The sequence below is a fragment of the Pleurodeles waltl genome, chromosome 4_1, assembly GCF_031143425.1.
Source record: "Pleurodeles waltl isolate 20211129_DDA chromosome 4_1, aPleWal1.hap1.20221129, whole genome shotgun sequence".
Lineage (NCBI taxonomy): Eukaryota > Metazoa > Chordata > Amphibia > Caudata > Salamandridae > Pleurodeles > Pleurodeles waltl.
Window position 1 is genome coordinate 810,427,239 of NC_090442.1, and position 21,855 is coordinate 810,449,093.

At 42.0% G+C, this 21,855-nt stretch overlaps 1 protein-coding gene across 5 annotated transcripts in view; it reads left to right on the forward strand.

The window, feature by feature from the left end:
• CDK17 (cyclin dependent kinase 17) overlaps positions 1-21,855 on the forward strand; it is a 410,092-nt gene that overhangs the window by 282,553 nt on the left and 105,684 nt on the right. For all 5 annotated transcript variants that reach the window (XM_069229533.1, XM_069229534.1, XM_069229532.1 and 2 more), the window contains 4 exons: positions 3,418-3,543; positions 8,576-8,632; positions 10,089-10,203; positions 15,679-15,773. In XM_069229533.1, the coding sequence (XP_069085634.1) occupies positions 3,418-3,543; positions 8,576-8,632; positions 10,089-10,203; positions 15,679-15,773 (393 nt within the window). The remainder of the gene's footprint in view (positions 1-3,417; positions 3,544-8,575; positions 8,633-10,088; positions 10,204-15,678; positions 15,774-21,855) is intronic.

Consider the following 21,855-nt stretch of genomic DNA (forward strand, 5'->3'; position numbering starts at 1 on the left):
CTTGAGTAGCACGAAGAAAGACAGGGTCAGTCAGGTCCTGTCACTGCTTTGTGCTCCCTCATGGCTACACTTGCAGGGCGCATGATAATAGGTCTAGATCGACTAATCTACACCTTTAATGCTGCATATAAGTAAAATAATCACTTATTCCAGCATGGGTACAATGGTTCCAGCCAGTGAAAGGCACTCCCTGATCGACACGTGCTCCAGGTCCAGTGACATCAGTAGACCCCAGTACCTTCAGCCTGGGGCCTGTGGCATCAAATGTGGACTAGAGCAGTAGACGTGCACCAGCTGCTTTTTTAGGTCTGGCTTGATAGCCTAGCTGGCTGTAATACATATCATTACCCGTTCTTTAGAATATGCATAGAGTGGGCTTTTGCTTTGGTCAAAGGACTGTTGCACTCTCACCTGTCTCGTGGCCGTTGGTATGTAACTTTAATTCCCTAGGAGTGCTTGGATTGCAGTGTATGAAGGACTAACATACACCTGAAGCATACACTAAGTCCTCCCACATCCACTTATCTTATAAATGCAGTCTATACAGACAGTAATCATTTTGTATGCTTTTTTATTTTACTGCACTGACCTTTACTTTAAATGCTTTAATTGCTTTTGTCAGGACTTGAATGGGAGTTACCCTCACAACTACCACCGCCACCATTACCACCAAAGCCAATACATCTATCTTTAATGCTGTAACACCAGAACAAAAAGGTATCAGCAAATGTTGTTTGCTGGTGCCGCTCATTAAAGCCAGACCTATTGGATTTAAGGAAGGAGCGTCAGGCTCCACAGTACTTAGTTCTCTCTTTTCGCGTAGGTATTGTTTTTGATTAAGTACTTGCACGTAGGCCACCTGTGCACACATTAGCAAAATGTATGATTTATGTTTTTTAAAGTGATGTTTTAAATTGTTCCTTGGTACCGAACTCCCTTTATGGCAAAAGCCGTGGGTGTGGGCCCATTTGGTAGTCCAGCCTCAGTGGTAGCTCGGTGTTTAGCATGTCCCACTTTGCCAATCTTGAACTTTAATATTTTCTTACACTTTGACTTTCAGCCTACTAGACACTTCCACTGTCTGTTGCGAGGCATATTGTGGCTTACCATAAACATAGAGAGGCTTGGAGCCAGCCCATTGCTTACCATTAGTTGGCTTTACTTGTCACTGTCATTGCCTGCTTCTTGTTCACATCCTAGCTTCTCAACCTTTTCTTTGTCCCTCCCACGGAGCACTGCCTCTTTACCCTGTGTGTTTGCCTTGTGTCTGGAGCTATTTTTTTCTTTTTATGTAAGCAGTCACAGAGAGTGCATGTATTTTCGAACCATCTCCCTCTTGTAATTTCCTCCCCCCTCATCCTGCTTCCTTGCCCCTGGTGCTTCTCCCCGCCCCCTCCCTCTTATGCTTCTCTCTATACTTCTCCATGTTGCATCTGCCCTTCTGCTCTCCACCACGTTGCTTCCGTCACCCACCCTCCCCGTGTTACTCCTGTGTCCCCCTGCCTTTCCACGTATTGCTTCCTTGTCCCCTGAGATGTTTTAAGGCTGGACCAAAGTGGAAAATTGCCCAGGACCTCCACCTTCTAGGGACCCCCCGGGCAAGTCAACTTTCTTTTTATCCATCTTACCTCTTTCTAGTATCATATTTCAGCATCTATGCCTATCTCTATCTCTGAGTCTCTCTAGCTTTTCCCAGTGGCATTGCAAGGAATTTTGGTGGGCCTGGAAAGACATATTTCAGCTGTTTTTGTGGGAGCCCCATTTCTGAAAGTTTGTTGGCACTACAGCGGCTGCAATTAGCAGAAAATGTTCTGAAAATTGTTGCCTGGGGCCCTAAAAGTCCTAAGACAAGACTGCGTGTCCCCCGCCCACCCCTTGTTGCTTCTGTTACCCCTGGCCTCCCCTTGTTGGTTCCTTCTCCCCTGCGCTCCTTTCGTGTCTCCAACCATCCCCTGTGTTGCCTCATCCCCCCTGTTTTAAAAAAATGTAAAAACATTTTTGTGTGTTTTTCTTTGTTTTTAGTTACCTATCCAACACTTATCAAGCACTAAAAACGAAAAAAAGCGATTGCATCTATTTGTGGATGCATGCAATGGTGAAGCTTACGTCTATAACGATGACCTGGGTGACAGTATAAAGGTTTTTGTTTTTGTTTTGCTTTAGCCATCCTGCACTGCATCCAGGATGCCGTGCAATGTGCCAAACAAACATTGAAAAAGCTGGTGGGCGAGAAGACGAGGCATATTTGGGTTTGCCAGTGCTTTTTTTAGGTCAAGCGCGCAAGCTCTCTGACCTGTTGTAATCTATCTGTGCGCTTTTAAAAAACAACCACTACACATCCATCACTATCACTCGTTCATTGGCTTGCCTTTCAAAAATCGTTTGTTATCATTGGTAAATGCTTAACGTTTGTCCCTCCTTGGAGCGGTTTGATTACTGCCTTGGACATCGACCTTGTTACATAAATAATTGCACGATTGCCAATACTTTTGACTGCCAGTGAACTTATTTTTCCTTTTGTGTCTCTCCTTCACGCTCATGGCTCAACTGTTTCACTTTTCATTTTCAATTTAAGTAGCAAGGAAAATTCAGTTAGGAATTCACAATGTTAACAGCTCTAACTCGAGCAAACGCAAGACCCATTGCATTGCAAATGCTTGTTTCTTCATGGACCTGAAAGCCATAATTTACCCAATTTGCACTTTCACCTGTGTTCGAGGCCCAGGTCTTCTTTAAGTACGCTTGTGACATCTAGTGGCATGAAATGAAATAACAAGTAGAGATGAGATCTCCAAGCCACAATGTTTGCATCGCCGATTGAATTGTAATCCACATCACCGACATAATAAAGAACAGCATCCCGGGTGAAAACGTTTAAGTGGGGATGCAATTATCTTATCGGGATGTTTTCGAAAAACAAACTGTTTTATGCCACCAATATAGATTATTTATTAAGCAGGGCGATCGATATTAAACGCCCTTGAAACATTCAGTGAGTTGCTTTTATTGTTGTAGCAATGCTTTCACTTGTATAAAGTGGGGACCATAATTCCGTACGTGTACTCTCTCTCTCGCTTTATAAATACTCCAGGCATATCTGATCGTTGCATGAAGGAGGTGTTAAGGCATTCACTACTTCATTACTACTTCAAACGATACTCTTATTTTTAAACACTATTAAATTGTCCCTATGAGAATGGGGTGGTTTCAGGATTATTTGCCGTCTTGTTTTTTTAAGTATGATTGGTTACTTTGTACTATAGTTACTACAAATGAGATTCCTGTGCATGTGGATATGCAATAAATGTCTGACCTGTTCCCAGTCCCCCTTGTATAGAGTCTATGAGAATTGAGAGACTTTGAATTCAGCGGCAAAGATTTATATGATACCATAATTTTTTCTTTTTTTTTCTTCAGGATTTGAATAAACGCCTGTCTTTACCTGCTGATATCAGGATTCCTGACGGGTACCTAGAAAAGCTGCAGATAAACAGCCCGCCATTTGATCAACCACTGAGCAGGCGCTCTCGAAGAGCATCCCTGGTAAGTTATTTCTCTGTCGCAGATGGTTTCTGCTGTGTTTCGCTTTGATGAACGTTGACTTTACATTGGCTTAGAACGTATATATTTTTTAGTATCCGTATTCTAAAGTGAACCAGAAAAAAAAGTTACATCTTGTTGATCCTACTAGGGAAGACTTTCAATAACTGGAGCAGGAATCATCCAGTTCTGCTACATCTTTCGACCCTTCTATGGAAGCAATAACACATTTCCCTAAAGCTGTATTTTTGCAGTGCCTTTTTAAAATGTCATAGTAACTCATGGCTGTGAGAACAGAGAGCCCAGCAGATCTTTTAACTGCATGTCTCTGCCACACTGCCAGTGCCTTGCTTTTACTTTTACTCACATTGACAGGAAATGAGGCAACATTAGCTTCTTCACAACCGAGTGATACATACACACACATAGCTCTTACATTGGTGGGTGTTGGCTCAGAAATTGTACTTCACTTGAAATCAGTTAGTATGTTGTTGCTGCCCCTTGACGTTGTAGCACAATTATCTGTCAAGGATCAGGCTTGAAGTTGCCTATTCTGATCACAATAAGTAATTTTCACCACTTAATGACTTGGGGAGATAGAGGTCTCCAACCCACCCTTCAGGCTCTCCCAGCCGAGACGTAGTTGGAGTCTATTCGCTGAAGAAGATAAGTATCATTATCCAGTATTTGGGACTATTTTATTATTATCCCAGTTATCTGCTGGGAGAGTTCTTGGTGTTCAGTGTGTGCTGTCTTTCTGTCTTTCTCTGACTTGGGAATCAGCTTGGGTAGCACTTGTCCACATCTTTCTTAATATGTAAACCATTGCAGATGACAAGCTTTATGTTTGTGCTTGTTGAAAACGTTTTCAGCGTTTTTCCGTTTTCTTTCCCTTAAAGAAGTTGATGTGAGAAGAAACTTATCTATATTGATCATATTTTAATATTTACGCAGGGCAACAGAAATAGAGCTAGAAAAGTGTTAGTTTTACTGTACTGTTAAATTTTGGTAGAGATTGAAGAGGTCACATTCGTTACAGATCAAACTGTTGAAAAGTGTCATAGATGTGGAGCATTATAGGCTTGCACCCTAGTGATATGGACCAATCCTACCTTATTTATGAACACTACACTGAACTATTTCAGGGTACATCTCACTGTTTGTTAAAACAGCGGAGGAGCTCAATATTAGACCAATGACCGTGTGTAAATAGATTTTTTGAGTGGTCTTCCTGCCTAACACGTTAGTGTCTATCAGCACTATTTTGTTACACGCTCATTCCTTGAAGGAGTCCACAGTTTTTCCGCAGTAAGCCTCCAGGTCAGAGCCAGACAGATTTCCCAAAGCTCTTGTCATCATTCCAGTGTCTAAGGTGCTCAGTCATTCCAGCTTGTGCCCCATCCTAGGATGGTACTAGAAGAAAACTCAATGATATCAGCTGTGAGAGGGTATCACATGTTCTGAAGGAGCAATCCTGTCAACTGAGACCTAAAGCATTACTCGCAAAACTCTAGATTTCATTTTGCTGCTAGAAAACCTCCTTTTGTGCAGGACTTGATTAGATTAGTGAATCGCTTCGAGCATTGTTCTCTTAGAACAATCATTATTGGACTCGTTTTCTGTGTAAGTTTATACAAGGCATGTACACAGCAGCTAATACCAACGTTCTTTAAATACCTTCAAACCGAAAGCAGTAGAGTTGACTCTGTCGACCTATTGGTATATATTTTAGTGCACGGTAGGGCCTGCCAGCACTTGGATGTAGGTTGATGGGTAACTGTAGATCCTTCGAGAGAGCCCTCTCATCTCCAAGCCGGGTGCCTTTCTTGGATACAGTTCCTTTGTCAGAAAAATGTACAGACTTGGTGAAATGAATCCAACTTTGTAGTGTGCTAACATATTTAGATGGCAGCATAGGATGCATCTTTCCAGCAGATGTGCACTGTGCACCAGTGTGAGCCCGCTTGACAACGTTTCTGTCGCAACCCTGGCGTCTAACTCTTGCTGATGTCTGCTGCTGACTATCTGAACACATCTCTGGTTGCACAAATCAAGACCTAGCTAAAGACGGGCAACCAATGGACAGTCAGTAGGCGGCTCCACAGAACCAAAGCATTGATTGAATATTAAGACTTTTCAACAGCCCATGGCCAGGCTATGCACTCACCAGGAAGTGTCACAGGCATCCACATGAGAAGGTCTGAACGCCTAGAAGGATGCACATTGTAAGGTGGGGCAGATTGTAAGAGCAAATCATGCACAATTTGAATAAAAAGAAGTTCGAAAAAGGTAACCAAACAATTAACAGCTGATCCCTATATTCCCCTTTTTATCTCATCGTTCACCATTGTGTTTTGGTAAAACTTCCCTGCCAATGTCTACTCCAATTGACTGCTGGACTAATATCTGTAAGTACCAGGTCATTTTGTATCGCAAGAGTTGCTTGACTTTGTTTTTCATAGGTATGGAGCCTTGTTAAAAAGTGTCTTTATCCTTAAAGATTAATATTTCCAACGTTTCCAAATTACATGGGCAATTTGACTATTTAGTAGAAGCATTCGGCCATTCATTTTGCTTCTATTGTCCTTCAGTGTTTTTATTTACTTTTGATGTGCAGTGTTTGTGCTCTGATCCCTTGTAGTTTGATTGTTTCTTTTTTCGTATTGTACGATTCTGGTTGGGAAAGCCAATATTTACATTCAGTTTCTATAGGAACAAAGTCACAGTTCTGTTTTTTTGAGCAATGCTCGAACAATAAATATTCTGAATATTTTGCGCTTGGTACACAGTCTTACTACAACTGCTATTAAAAACATTCTCGTTTTTATTTATTCAACCTACAGAGTTAAATGCTGCTATTTGTATTTGTATGCTTTGATTTCCCGTGCATCTTGAGGCTGACGTTTGGTGCGACTTGTTAAGTTACAAGTACCCATAAAATAAGCAACAGAGTTGTGTAACCAAAATTGAAAATAGGTTTAAAATGAATTACGTGCAATAGAGTGACATTCTTATTTGAATGGTGCAGAGATACATAAACCCTTATCATCTACAACATAGTAACATAGTCGGGCTCTCTGTTCTCGTTTACTGCCCTGTCGTTTTCGCTCTCCAGACTACAGATTGTCAAATGGTAAAGTCGCAGAGTGTATTCAAGTATTGCCTTGTTGTCTTCTGAATGGGTACTCCTTTCCTTTGTGAATTTAGTGTACATTGTTAGGTCTGGTTTCATAGCGCTGCTCTCTGCAAGACCTATTGTTACCCGTACCTTAAAATGTACTTAAAGTAGGCTTCAGCCTCTTCTAGAAGAGTATGTTTTTCGTACCCCATTATATTGGCTGTTTGGTGTAGCCTTCCACCTCCTATGGAGTGCTTGTACTACGATGCATGAGGGTCTGTTTTACATCTCAAAAGTACACTGACTCGCAACACCTTACATTCTTTATCTCATAGATACATTGTTTACAGAAAACTGTTGTTTTTATGGGCTGGTTTGATATCGCAGCTGTTGGCAGACAATTATGTGATCATCACTAGAGAGGGAATTTGGCTCTTTCCACATATTGGGAGCCAGGAGTATGTTTGATTGGGCAAATTTGCTTACCCTGCAAGGCTGTAATAATTGTTTTTATCCAGCTGCTAACCATGAACTTTCAGGGGCACGCTATACTGGAATGCTATCTAAGTGTCTTAAATAACTAGATAACTTAAGTTGTTTTTCTCTGGCAGCAGCTCAGCTGGGAGGAGGGCAGTCATTAAACTAAATTGATTTTTAGGTCTGGCATGACAGCATAGCTGTCATCTGACCTAACCTACGTCGATTATATTCAGCGGTTCTTTCCTTCCACACAAATACATATCTATTCCCATACTATTTACTTATAATACTTCACATTACCGTACAACATTTCTTTAAATCCAGATCTGTTGGCATTGCCAATGCTTGTTCAAATTGTTTCTTTCACTGAAGCAGAGTTTTAATGTTTAATTGGGACTCAAAATGGAGGCGAGACATGTTGCCTTTACGCACTCGTTCTTAAAATCCTGCTGCTGCAGTATAAGCATTTAGGGCCACATTTACCAACGTTTGGTTTTGCGACTCGCAATTTGCAAGTCACAAAACTGAATGTTGTATAGTGTCAATGACACTATTAGCGATTCATAAGGGGGTCGCAAACACCCAACTCATGATTATTCATGAGGTAGGTCGCAATTTGCGACCCCCTTGGGAATGGCGGCCCTCACAGGGATGGTGGCCTGCTGGAGACAGCAGACCACCATGTCTGTGACTGCTTTTAAATAAAGCAGTTTTTTTTTTTTAATTTAAATGCAGCCCATTTTCCTTAAAGGAAAACAAGATGTATTTCAAAATCAAAAAATTAAACATTTTTGTTTCATTTGGACCACTGCCTGCTCTGAAAAAATGTTTTCACTGACATTCACAAAGTGGAAGGGGTCCCCTGGGGACCCCTTCCCGTTTGCGAATGGGTTAGCACCAGTGCGACACTGGTGCTAACTGTGATTCTTTTGCGACCGCATTTGCGGTCACAAAACAATCATACATGGGACTGTGAGTCGCAATTAGGAAGGGAACGCCCCTTCCTAATTGTGAGTCGCAAACCCTTTTTGCGATTCGGTAAATAGTTTACTGAATCACAAAAATGGGTCTGTACATGGGGAAGTGCATTTTGCACGTCGCAAACAGCCCGGTTTGCTGTTTGGGACGTGCAATAGCCTTCATACATGTGGCCCTTAGACTATTATTGTCAGCCAGACAAGTAATGTGAAGAGTGAAAAGGGATTTAGGGAGCCCAAATAATATGTAGCTTGTCATTTTATGAGGAAAGCATTTACAGGACAATAAAAATGGAAGTCTTCCCGAATGGCTTCTGCTATTCGTGCCATAATGTTATTCATGATTAAGTTGTGGAAATACCATTGTTGAAAGAGTATATAAGATTTTTTTGTGGCTAGATGATATCACTTGAATGCTAACATATTTATTAATTCGGTTTCCATTGTCTTGCTTTCACAGTCCGAAATTGGGTTTGGAAAAATGGAAACTTATGTAAAGTTGGAAAAGCTTGGCGAGGTGAGTGAATATTGTATTGATTAGACAGGCGGCATGGCTATCATCACTGCAGGAGGAATCATTTTTCTGGGGCTAAGGGTCATGAGTGACCCATTGCACTCCTACTTATTGGCCAACCAGGGTGCTCGGGAATTTTCTGTGCTTGCTTTGGGGCTCCTGAAATCCTTGCTACACCATTGGAATTATCTACATTACATTTGCTGCCAGTCTTGTCCCATCACATTTGTATTTGCTGTTTAAGTTACAGAAGCTAGCACATCTGTACTCTGCAATGTCAGGATCATGATGTACAGTGGCATCATGTTAAGGCCGTTGAAATATGTTTACATTTCTATTTATCAGGGCGGCTTACAATTTGTGTGTTGTTTAATATGGTTGAGAGTGATTCAGAAAATGTAAGGTCAAACTTTACCTGGAATAAAGGTCACCCTTCTTCCCTTTAACTGATGTCCACCATGTCATGTTGCCCTGGGGTGGCAGCTGCATGCAGGGAAAAGGATGCCAGTTGTGTCCCCATGCACAATTAGAACATTAGTCAAAAAACAAACAAACATGTCATCACGTTAATGAAGAAATCATGCAGATATTTCTCTTAAGTCAGGTAGCTTGACACCAGGGCTAAGAGTTGTCTTACAAACTGCAGCATTGCCTTGGATAAGGTAAAAACAAGAGAAGACACATACATTTGTTACCTGGCTGCATAACTAATGGGAAAACCTTTAAAAGTGTCAACATAGTTCGTCGTAGCGGGAAACATCCTGAACAACTAGGTCTAAACCACTACTTGCCTGAACCACTACTGCTAAACAACTGAAAAGTCTCTACAACTAAGTACTGAACAACTACTGTCTAAACAACGATTGTGCCTGAAAAACAATTGCCTGAACAACTAATTTTAAGGTAAGGTTTTCTTTTTGTTTTTTTATGGTTTATTAGTTGTTTAGAATATTTATATATATTAGTTGTTCAGGCAATTGTTATTCAGGCACAATTGTTGTTTAGACAGTCGTTGTTCAGTACTTAGTTGTAGAGACTTTTTAGTTGGTTTGCAGTAGTGGTTTAGGCCATAGTTGTTTAGGACCTAGCTGTTCTGTCACATATTCCGTAGTAGCTTCTATTAGATTTCGCTAATGTCTTTCGATTTCAGTGGTCTTGTGTATCCGTATGTCTGTGATATTTGTATAGCACAACCCTAGCCAAAAGACAATGGAGTGCTGTACGGGTTCAAAGGCAAACATACATTCAGTGAGTGATGGTAGAGGTAGCTAGATTCAGGGAGCAGAAGTGTACTCTGTACGATTGTGATGCAATGTTGTTTCAATACATCTTCCTGTACAGGGATAGTCAACACTAGTTCAGTAAGCGCTTACCTCCTATGTACATGTTTGTCTTCGTAGACGTGTTATGGGAATGCTTACGGAATGAATTATTTTGAAACACTGAGCTTTTATTACAGGGTACATATGCAACAGTATTTAAAGGAAGAAGTAAACTAACAGAGAATTTAGTAGCTTTGAAAGAAATTCGATTGGAGCATGAAGAAGGGGCACCTTGCACAGCCATTAGAGAAGGTGAGTAAACTAAAGTTGCTTCTTTGCTACTTCCCTCTAATTCTAAAAAATAAGGAATTAGTTGTTATACATTTTTAAATTTGAAATTAAACAGTATTTGATTATTTGTGTTAGAAAGCCAAATCTAAAGATGTTCTCAAAATTAACAAACAAAATGTTGAAGAAGCCAGAAACATTACTTTTAATACCACAATCTAACCCCAACAGCTGCTGTTTGATAAAGTGTAAGAAATAAGATGTTCGTCACCAAAGTTCTGAAAGAAATGCTGCTGCTCCAGGTGGCAACACCTACATTATTTACTCACTACAAAATCATGATACCTTGCTCCGCCAGTCATATTAAGGGTGAAGTAAGTCAAGGTCTCACACCAGATTGAAAACCATCTACAGTGCATCTTAGCCAATTGTGAGAACTCAAGCAACCACACCCAGCTATCTTTAGCTAACACCCCGTCCATGCTTTGAGCAGTTGGTCCAGTCTTTATGTTTCATTTTACTGTCTCACAGCGGGTACAGACAGCAAAAATGGGTTAAGGCACCCCCAGCGCCTCATCTACAAAACACATCCAACACACATCATCCTGTGTCCACCAGAAATACTCACTGTTCTTACAATGGGATAAAGATCACAATTAATACAATTAACGGCAGACGGCCAAGTCCCCAACCGCAAGATGCAGGCCTAGAGAGTTTCCCCATCATTTAGATGATTGCAACAGTATCCAAAATGCAAGAAATTGATTGAAAAACACCTCCATGAGCCTAGATCCGGAAACCCTAATAAAATACTTTTTATAGTAGACCAAAAACAAATTGCACCAAGACACTAACAATCCAAAAGGTCGGCAGCTTCCATTCATGTCAAAATCAATCTTAAAACAGGTTTTGGAAAGTTAAGGTGGCCACCTACTTGATATGCAGTCTCCTTAGTAAAACTTACCAACAACATGTTACAGCAGCGGAGCTATCATGGTTCAGGCCAAAAGCAAGTATCTCCTGGCTTTTAAAGAAACATTTCAGCACCTCAAAAAGAGAAAACTGCATATTCTTGAAACCACAAAACAAACACAACCATAACCACTGAAAAACACTCCATCACCTAAGAATGTATTCTGTCCGTTTATTTCCACACCATCATCGAGCACCAAATCTCAACCACCATTCCGTCAGTTCTCCCTCTCAATACCTTCCCAGCCACCCAAAGTTTCATTCCAGCATCCTGAATTAAATTCCTCCCAAATCCGTCCCAGAAGCATTATCCTCTTCTGGCCACATCGAACCTCATGTCATCCACAATCTACCCACTTTGATACCAGCCAGTGTTACACCTCCTAGTTCTTATGCTAAAATTGGCCTCATCAATACTATTCTTTGCTACTGCTCACACTAGACATTCACAGTGTCCTCTCACAACATCCTTTATTACTAGCCTCTTTATTACCTACTCCTCTCGTTTTAAAATTAGCTCGACTACAAAGAGGTTAACCCAAACCACTTCTTCATTCCACAGTTGTTTACTAAAGGCCACAACCTAATGTTTGTGGAGGCATTATTTAAACTGGTGATATACATGCATTTAAAGCAAACAAATTCCCTTATCATGGAAGAATTTGATTTGTGTTGATTCAGTGCACATAATGGGCCTCCTTAAGAACATTGCAACCTACAGAAGAAAGAATTTATCTAAACTAACTAAAAAGGCCTCTTATGCCAAACATATCCTCCCAGTCCCCAATCAAATGGAAGGAATCTTTGACATCTATCACGAACAGTTTAATCCACATGCAGCGTAAGTGGAACTCCTCAACTCTTTAAAGATATCAATTTATTTGAATCAAAAGTTGCCATAATCTTTGATACTGTTTTCAATTGACAGAATCTCTCTCCCCGCATCCCTTTCAGCCACCATTCCTGCAGTATGCTTTTACCTCAGTTGCACCTCTGAAGCTTGATGAGTTGATGAACTTGGCCAACAAGGTAAATGCATCCAGTGCACCAACACAGCATTGCTTAGACAATTGCTTCAAACAACTCCTTCCCTCCCTCCTGTCAGATACAGTACATGTGATAAACCCCTCCCTTTGACTGGGGGCGTCCTGGTCTACCGAGACACACCGTCATCACGCACTGTTGAAAACAAGATCTGTCTCCAAGCTGCCCATTCACTGTAAGACCATGAGAAAGATGACAAGACAATGCCAACAATACTCAGAGCTCAACTGTCTTCTGCATGATCATCTGCCTAGCTTCAAACGGTGAGAAAGGTTTATTCAGCTCTAGCCTCTATCATGGTCATTCTATGGTGGAGGGGAAAAGAGCCTTAAAACTCCTCGGTCTGTCAACAACTTATGGTTCTCTCAGCCAAAAGAGCAACATTATGTTGTTCGACTTATCCTCATGCCTTGTGTACTCTGACACGCTGCAAGGATAATCCTTCTTGTGTCTTATGTTCAGTATCTACATAGAGCCCTTAGCCCAGGTACTAGAGCAGTACCACATGAACTTCAAATATAAGCAGATCACAAGCATGTCACATCTAGCTTGACAACAAACTAGACAATTTAACTAATATTACCACTCCATTTGGAATATGCTCTGCTGGGTCAAAGAGAGGTTTCTCTGTATGAAAAGAGGCAAAACTGAGACTCTTGTCATGGGAACAACCAAGTCTAACACTCTTCAACAAGCCTTGGAAACCGTCCTCCAACATCCATGAAAGAAACTTAAGGATCTCTGCCTGCTCTTACTGCAGAAAATTCTATGAAATGCTTCCAACCAATCACAATTGACAAGGGCCTCGGTCATGGCATACTGTTCTTAAAAATAACGTTATTGCCAGACTAAAGACTGTAGACTCGTACGGACATATGTTATTTATATCTTGGCTGATGGCCCAACAGTTCAACAGAGACTGGCATATGCTCTCCTGGCAGATTTAGAGACCCCACCTGTCTGCCAGGGATCTTTGTAAGCCTACAGTACAGCCACCAGTAAAGCAGCTCTATTGAAGGCACTGATCCTTAGCGCAGCAGGACAATTGTTTGATGTACAAGCAGAGTGAGCAAAGCATTTTGTTTTTTAAGAACAAACTCCAAAGCAAATTAAAAATGGCCTGAATGCTGATGGAGTGATTTCCCTACATGAGCTGCTGTGTCTCATGGCTTTCCCGAGTTAGGAAAATTAGTTAGAGTCACCCACTGTTAATAGAACTGGCCTTAAATCCCTTCGACCTGGCATCCCACAGCAGATAGGCCAACATGGTGAGCCCAGCTAAGGCTTTACTGTCGAAAACCCAGCATTCTCCTACCTTAAGCTGGAATGAGGGAATTGAAAGTTCAGCAGAATCGTGCTTCCTCCGTTTTATGGCATTCCCCAAAACACTAGATGACCCCTATAACGTGCCTAAACCTTTACATTGGAATCCCATCAACCCAGAACCAGTTCATTGGCTCTCAGTTGAATTCAAGTTCCTTTTCACTGCCCACAAGCTTACTCAAGCAGAGGTCCACAGTACCTCCTGAAACTGTCACCTTACTGCACATCTACCACGAACCTTAAAATTGTTAACATGTCAATATGACGATTAATTTGCTGATCCAATCTACGAATGATCTAAAAGTGAAAGCTGTCTGGAATGAAACATTAAAGCACCGGGGTAGCTTGAACAACGTGGAGTCAGAAAGAGCAACCAAGAAGGTTTGAACAAAATATGCAACAAGGCTTTATTATAAGTACAGAAGTTTAGATGGATGAGTCTTTGGAGTCTTGTATGAGATCAGGGTAATTTACATTGGTTTGATTAAAGAGAATGAGTGAAGGGTTTCAAGCAGTGTGTTACTATAAAATTAACCACCTTCTGCTTAGAACACCAGATGATGAAATGTCGGGTGCCCAAGAAGATAGGGGCTTCTAGAATAATGTCTATGTGCAGTGTAATATTGTCCACTTCTGGATTCCAAATGATGGGCCCTTCAACTCTGAATCCTCTTAAGTCTCGCATAGCTTTGCTCAATAAGTTGGCTTCTAGAAACCTTAAGTTGGCTGCCTGAGAACATATCTTGTAGCTTTGGTAACTACATACCTGGAGCTGTTCCACACCTTTCGAAAAACACAGCGTTTCATTAAATGACTAGAACTTGGCAAAACACTGATGACCACTACATGACTGGTTTTAGGATTAAATTGAAAGGTTCTTTCTGATGACGGAGCTGACAAAAGTCTCTCTTTGCCACAATTCCTAGATGTTTCTTTAAGAAATGCCCCTTATGCCTATCACTATTGTTTTTTTTAAGCATTCATGTATCCTTGAGAGACAGGCTAAAACTTCGGGGAGATGCGCATGTCTGCAAGCTTATTTATAACATCACCTTCCACAATACCGACAGGTAGTTTCTCTTACCCCTTCGCCACTCTTCACCATCAGCATCCCGCCATGTTTATCTCCTTCTTTCACAGCAAGCAGCTGTGTCCTCTCATGAACAGATTCAAAGACCATTCACTCTTTCTGCTATTCAGTTGATAGCTCTTCCACTGGATGACTGAAACGTGGCGCCGTCCTTGCGCTCTCTGACTCCAGTGGTTGCTTTGTCCCCAGCTGCCTCCTATGGCCGTCAGTTCCTTGTGCACCCCCTGCCTACTGGCCCAGCAGAGAAAACGCTGATTCTGTCACTGTTAACTGCCCTTCCTGCTCCCCTCAGGTCGCTGGATCTGAGATCCAGTATCCCTGCAGAGGAAGGTAGATTACTATTCGGTATGCAAGCTGGCTGTGTGCTGCCTGTCTGCACTAAAGATTTGTTACTGGATTCCTACGAGGCTCTCTCTTTGGTTAGTTCTTTTGACATTTTCAGACATGTGCTTATGCATGCATCGCTGTTTGTATACCAGTGCTAAAAAACAGTAGGTAGTGTATATTTGTACGTAAGGCTTGGTTGTCCTGTCCATGGCTTGCGGCTTGTATACGAAGGGGGAGCTTCCTTGGCGTGATCTAGCACATTATCAGTGACGCTATTTTATTAGAAGCCTTCAGTTTCAGTTTGCATCCCAGTCGTACCTTTACCGTACCTCTGTGCTGTTGCTCCTATGTTCCGTATTTCTACTGCAGGGAGAATGATAAGTAACCATGTGATTCTGACCAGTTATTACCAATTCTTCTAGTAATCCTCAATTTATCAGGAGAATCTCAGGGTTCCTCCTTTAATTCTGCCCCCCCCCTAAGAATTATTGAAAACTCTGGGACACAGAGTTCCCTTAGCAAAATCCAGGAACCTGCTAATGAAGCCTACTGTGTAAATGGGTACCATATACCAACACTGCTTTAATATATATTAAAACATAGCTTGTACATAACCCATGTTTATGTTCTTTAAGAATTAAAAAATGCTTTTTGAATGTTTCCCAGATTTGTGATGCTACTTGAGGTGATGTGCCATTTTCCTTTGAAAACATCCTTTTTACAGTTACCTTTCTGTTTTGCAGTGTCGTTGCTAAAGGATCTGAAACATGCAAATATTGTAACATTGCATGACATCATTCACACAGACAAATCGTTGACTCTGGTATTTGAATATTTGGTAAGTATTTCATGTATATATTTATTTAGTTGCATTTTTGTCGGCGCTATAAGCCACGTTATAGTTTGTGGAAAAGTATTATATGCTGTTGTGCATACTCGACTCAACAGATGAATCAAATAATAAAATAATAAACATTTATTATGTGCTTTTAATGAAGAAGTCTTTAACTCCCACCTGGTTTAAAAATCCCAACGCTTCATTTATAATTACACGCATACTTGTCATACTCGGTCTCCTAGAATGCAGCAGTAACTGACCAGTCGATATCCTACTGTATAGCTTTGTACAGCACTTAGAAGATTCTCAGGTTATGTATGTTACTGTGAGGTTTTCTGTTGGTGAGTGTGCACAGTGGAACGATGTAGGTAGCAAATTAAGGTCACAACCAAGGCAGAAGGAGGTTTGACAGTTGAATATAGTTATTTCTTTAGTCAGCTGGAATGTATCAGTTTAAATAATTTTTTTAAAAAGTTGTGTTTAAAAATTGTGTTTTGATCGGGACCAAATATTCTAAAGGGAAACAACTAGGCTGGAGAAACGTTCACACCCAAATTGCTCTTAATTTAAAGACTGAACAGGATATAATGGCGTGTTGTTTTTATAAATATCCACTGAGGTTGAAAGTGATTGCTTGATGTGAGTTGAATAGTTGACAATCCATTATGCCGCACGTTTCCGACAGAAAATCCTGGATTTGATGCACCTGAGCATAAGGTGTGAGCAGCATTATTTTGAGGAAGATGGGACTTAAAAATGATCTTGATGGTTAGTACAGACTTTGTAGTTAATTAGACTCTTGTTTCTGGATGTGAAAATGGTTCAGATAAAAGACTTTTATGGTGTTTACAAATTAAAAATAATATGAGACTGAATTGAGATTGTTTTATCTACTGGATTTACATGCTTGTCGAAATTTATTGAAACCAAAATTTCTGGCCGTGTGAGTCTTGGCATGTGTTACAAATGGGGTCTCTAGTTGGCAGTTGGTTTGCACCCTGTCCAAGTAGGGACTCTCATTCTAGTCAGGATAAGGAAGATAACCCCTGCTCACCACCTTGGTAGCTTGGCACGAGCAGTCAGGCTTATCTCAGAAGCAATGTGTAAAGCATTTGCACATAAAATACAGTAATAAGTGAAAACACTACAAAAGGAAACCACACCAGTTTTAGAAACATAGCCGATATTTATCTATATAAAACAAGACCAATTACGACAAAAATCCAACATACAGTAATCAAAATATGAATTCTGCAAGATTTACTCAAAAATACAGTTCCTTGAAGTCCACAGCTCCACCCGGGTCTATCACAGCGTCGTGATCAACAAAACCAACTGCTGTGGCATCGCGGGCAGGATGTGGTGTCGGGAAGACCCGCAAACAGTACCTTTGGAATTGCAGGGCGTCGTGAACCTCGTGGTGAGCTCTGTAGAGCAGCGTTGTTGGTGTTGCGGTGTCGGTTCCGGAGTCGGTGCAGGAGTTGTCGGCTCCTTGAAGTCCTACGTGTTGCAGATCGAACTCCGGGCTGATAAAATCAGGAGCGATGGCATCAGGGCTGCAGTGCGAAGCGGGTCGATGCGACGTGCGGTGCCCACAGGTCACGGTGCAGGCAGCGGCTCAGTGACGCCTACTAGCGTCGTCAGTGAGACCAGAGCTGCGGTGTGAAGCGGGGCGGTGCAACGTGCGGTGTCACTAGGTCATGGTGCAGGCAGAGTCGTCGTCGTTGCTGAAGCGATTTCGTCGGTAGGCCCAAGCCGGCAGTGCAGGACAGGGCGGGACTTTGTGACCCTCACAGACAGTGTCCACAGGCCACGGTGCAGGCAGGGATGCCTGGTGACGACACTGGTGTCAATGGTGCTGGCGTCGGTGGACCAGGGATGCGGTGCGGGATGGGACAGTGCTTTGTGTACCTCACGAGCGGTGTCCACAGGCCACGGTACAGGCAGAGGTGCCCGTGTCAGCAGCAGAGGTGTCGCCTGGGATGCCCAGGATGTGGTGTGAGCAGGCAATGCCAGAGTGCGGGCCCACAGGTCACGGTGCGAGCAGCGGCTCGGTGAAGTCATCCGATGGCGGTGTTGGTGAGACCAGGGTCGCGGTGCGAAGCGGGGATGTGAGGCTCCGTCTGGCGTCAGCAGGTCACAGTGCAGGCCAGCGGCGTCGCTGACGGCGTTGCAGTGGTTTCTCCTCTTGAACAGCACAAAACACACAGTTCCCAGTGCTGCAGATCAAAGAAACTGAAGTCTTTGATATCCCTCAGACTTCCAACAGGAGGCAAGCTCTACTCCAGGCCCTTGGAGAACTTTCTCAAGCAGGACACACAGCAAGGTTCACCCTTTGCACTCTTTTCAGGCAAAAGCAGCAACTGCAGGCCAGCCCAGCAGAGCAACACAGCAAAGGGACAGTACTCCTCCTCCAGCTCTTCTCCTGGGCAGAGGTTCCTCTTGAGTCCAGAAAGATTCTAAAACTCTGGGGTTTTGGGTCTTTTTCTTATACCCCTTTCTGCCTTTTGAAGTTGGCAAACTTCAAAGCAAAGTCTCAAGTTTTTGCAAGATCCTTCCTTGTCCAGGCCAGGCCCCAGACACACACCAGGGGGTTGGAGACTGCATTGTGTGAGGGCAGACACAGTCCTTTCAGGTGTAAGTGGTCACTCCTCCCTCCACTCTCAGCACAGATGGCTCATCAGGATATGCAGGCTACACCCCAGCTCCCTTTGTGTCAATGTCTAGAGGAGCGGTGTGAACAGCCCAACTGTCAAACTGACCTAGACGGGGAATCCACAAACAGGCAGAGTCACAGAATGGTTTAAGCAAGAAATGCCTACTTTCTAAAAGTGGCATTTTCAAACTCACTATCTAAAAACCAACTTCACTAAAAGATGTATTTTTAAATTGTAAGTTCAGAGACCCCCCCCTCCCCCAACTCGACATTTGTATCTGCCCTCAAAGGGAATCTGTGCTTTATAGTTAAAGGCAGTCCTCATGTTAACCTTTGAGGGAGATAGACCTTGCAACACTGAAACCCGCATTTGGCAGTATTTCGCTGTTAGAACATGTAAAACACACCGGTACATGTCCTACCTTCTAAATACACTGCACCCTGCCCATGGGGCTACCTAGGGCCTACCTTAGGGGTGCCTTACATGTACCAAAAGGAAAGGTTTGGGCCTGGCAAATGGGTACACTTGCCAGGTCGAATTGGCAGTTTAAAACTGCACACACAGACACTGCAGTGGCAGGTTTGAGCCATGTTTACCTGGCTACCTATGTGGGTGGCACAATCAGTGCTGCAGGTCCATTAGTAGCATTTGATTTACAGGCCCTTGGCACCTCTGGTGCACTTACCAGTAAATCAAATATGCCAATTATGGATAAACCAATCAACAGTACAATTTACCTAGGAAACACTTGCACTTTAGCACTGATAAGCAGTGGTAAAGTGTGTAGAGACAATAAACCAGCAAAAACAGACCTGAAAAATTGGGAGGAAGAAGGCAAAAAGTTTTGGGATAACCGTGCAAAAAGGGCCATTTCCAACAGTATGGAAATGGTAAAATGCTTGGCAACAGTTGATCAAGTCCCATGATTTATTTTTTCCCTGTACTAAGTGATAACCAGGCTTATACCTGTGCAAGACAAGTGGATATTGTTTTAATAGTGATTGGAATATTGGCATTTCCTCCATTGCATTTGTATATTGGTTGAATTTTCTAAATGGAAGCACATTGTTGCTGTCCACTTTTGTTTCCTCTCATTTTACTTTAAGTTATTTAGATCCTGCTTCGTGGTGTTTTGGCCTTTTGTCTTGCTCCCGTTCATTGTGATGTTCAATATCCACGGCAATGAAGCAAGTGCAACTGTTTGAGGAAGGCAATCAGTTATTGAATGTTTCCAGGAGAGCTTTCAGGTGGGCTACATCATAGAGGTTGTGGCATTGGAGTGCATGTCCTGTTGGATCTTTCAGTGGCCCTAGTCACAGTCAAGCACAACTCGACCTGCAAAGGCTATCCAAGTATGGGGTTTCAAGAAAGCTTGTCAAATGGTTTTAGTTCTTGCTTACTGGCCATTCTATGTTTCTCTATCCTACCACGCAGCTTCGGTTTGCAAAGATCAGCAGGGGATCCTACCAGGATCCAATCCCTCCCCCTTTCTGTTTAACACCTGCATGATGCCTCTGGCTGCACTTTTACATGGACGTGTAATCCAGTTCAGTATGTACGCAATGAAACATGGCTGATCTCGCAAATGTCCAGTACCCATCATGATCCAGCAGGAGGGTCGCAGTTGAAAGTTAGCACTTCGCCTTACAATCATCAGGTGGTAGGTATCGGTCCACTTATTAGAAGTAACTCTCACAAAACTTGAGCAGCTCTAGAAAAATATAGCCTCCATTCTGGAACTAGACCTGACTGGTGTTGACGGTCCAGTGTCCCACCTCCAGGATAGAGGTAGGACTACTTTCACCTCCAAAATAACCCTGCCTAAACTCTTTCCTCCTCTACCACATCTAACTCACCCCAAACCTCAGTTTACTACCATGATCTCCCAAACAGCCCTACTAAATTCTCCCTCATTTATCTCACCTTTGGCTCATCCAAAACCCCTCCTGCTACTATCATCTCCCTAACCCTTTCCACAGATTCTTTCCTCCTCCATCTCTCCTTTACTAATCCCAAGCCTCATCCTATTACTATAAACTCCTAATTAACACTTCTGGATTCTTCTCTCCTCTATCCCTCCATTACTCTAGTCAATCCAAGTAACAAACTCACATATCCTCTGCTCAAATTAACTTATAATAATACTAATACTGTACTCGTATTTCCCTATACTAATCCACCACTAATTCCTTTTGGGCTCCGGAGTAGCGTGCTACTCGCCGAAAAGTGCTTCAACACCTCGTCAGGGGTAGTAAGCGCTACATAAATAATATTACAATACAATACAACATCTGGGTCTGATTGTTAATAGGATATTGACTCGTGAAAAATTGTGTGCTGTTGTCTCCACCCCTGCATTTCCTTTTTATACTGCTACCCTAGAAGTTACTGTTTTTAACTCCACATTTCTTCGTTATCTTAGTAAATCTCATAGCCCTTTCTTGACTAGACTGTGGAAACAGCATCCACCTTCTTGTTCTTCCTGACAAAACCTTGCTTCACCTTTAAGAGGTGCAGACTGTGCACCCCCTTTGTTAGGAGACTTGCCTAAATTAGATCATGTATTTATCTACTTTGAGTGCCTTTTAATGGACTTCCATATTTAAAAGAGCTCTGTTCAAATCCCTTGTGTTAATACTGTGAGACGGTGAAATTTTTGTTACGCCAGTGTAATTTCCGGATTTTTGAGTTACATTTGCTGCACAAAATTACCAAAATGATGCCATTAGACTGCTTTGCCTAATTTCAAGTCTGTGTTCATGTAAAACTTCTACTGCAAGAGCACAGGTAAAATGTAAATCAACAGAACACGAGCAGCTGTTGTTCATGGCACTTGTATTTTTTCACATTTTTTAAAAGTAAAAATGTGTCCTCCTGTTTAGAATGGACAAAAATAATAATTTCATGCTGAATTATAGCACTAATTGTCAGATTTACATTCTACGTAATTTAGCTTCATTTTACTGAAATTTCATGTGCTTACGCAAAAAAAAGAATGCAATTTTCGCACACCCCTAGTCAATGTGCTTTCTTCACTCATGCATGTCCCTTCTAGCCATCTAAATGCTAGGGATCCCATCCCACATATCCAGTCAGATCATCACACTTGAGGTTTCTTGCTATAACTTACTGAAAGAATGTGAGAATCTGAGCTAGGACCTTTTCATTGAGAGCAGCAAAAGCTTGGATTTCGTTCCGCTTGACGCACTACTTTCTTCATTTCTTGATTCCTAGAAAGAGTTAAAACATTGACACAGTAGGAAGTATATGTCTGCTGAATTTATTAGTGCCGATATTGGACCGCTTTACAAACATGAATAACATTAAAATGGCCAGATGGCAAAGCAGGTGTCACAGGTCAAAAAATTGTTTCTTGAGCCTTGCCAATGACCAATTAAGTACTCTCTGGCCCAGTGTATAATGAT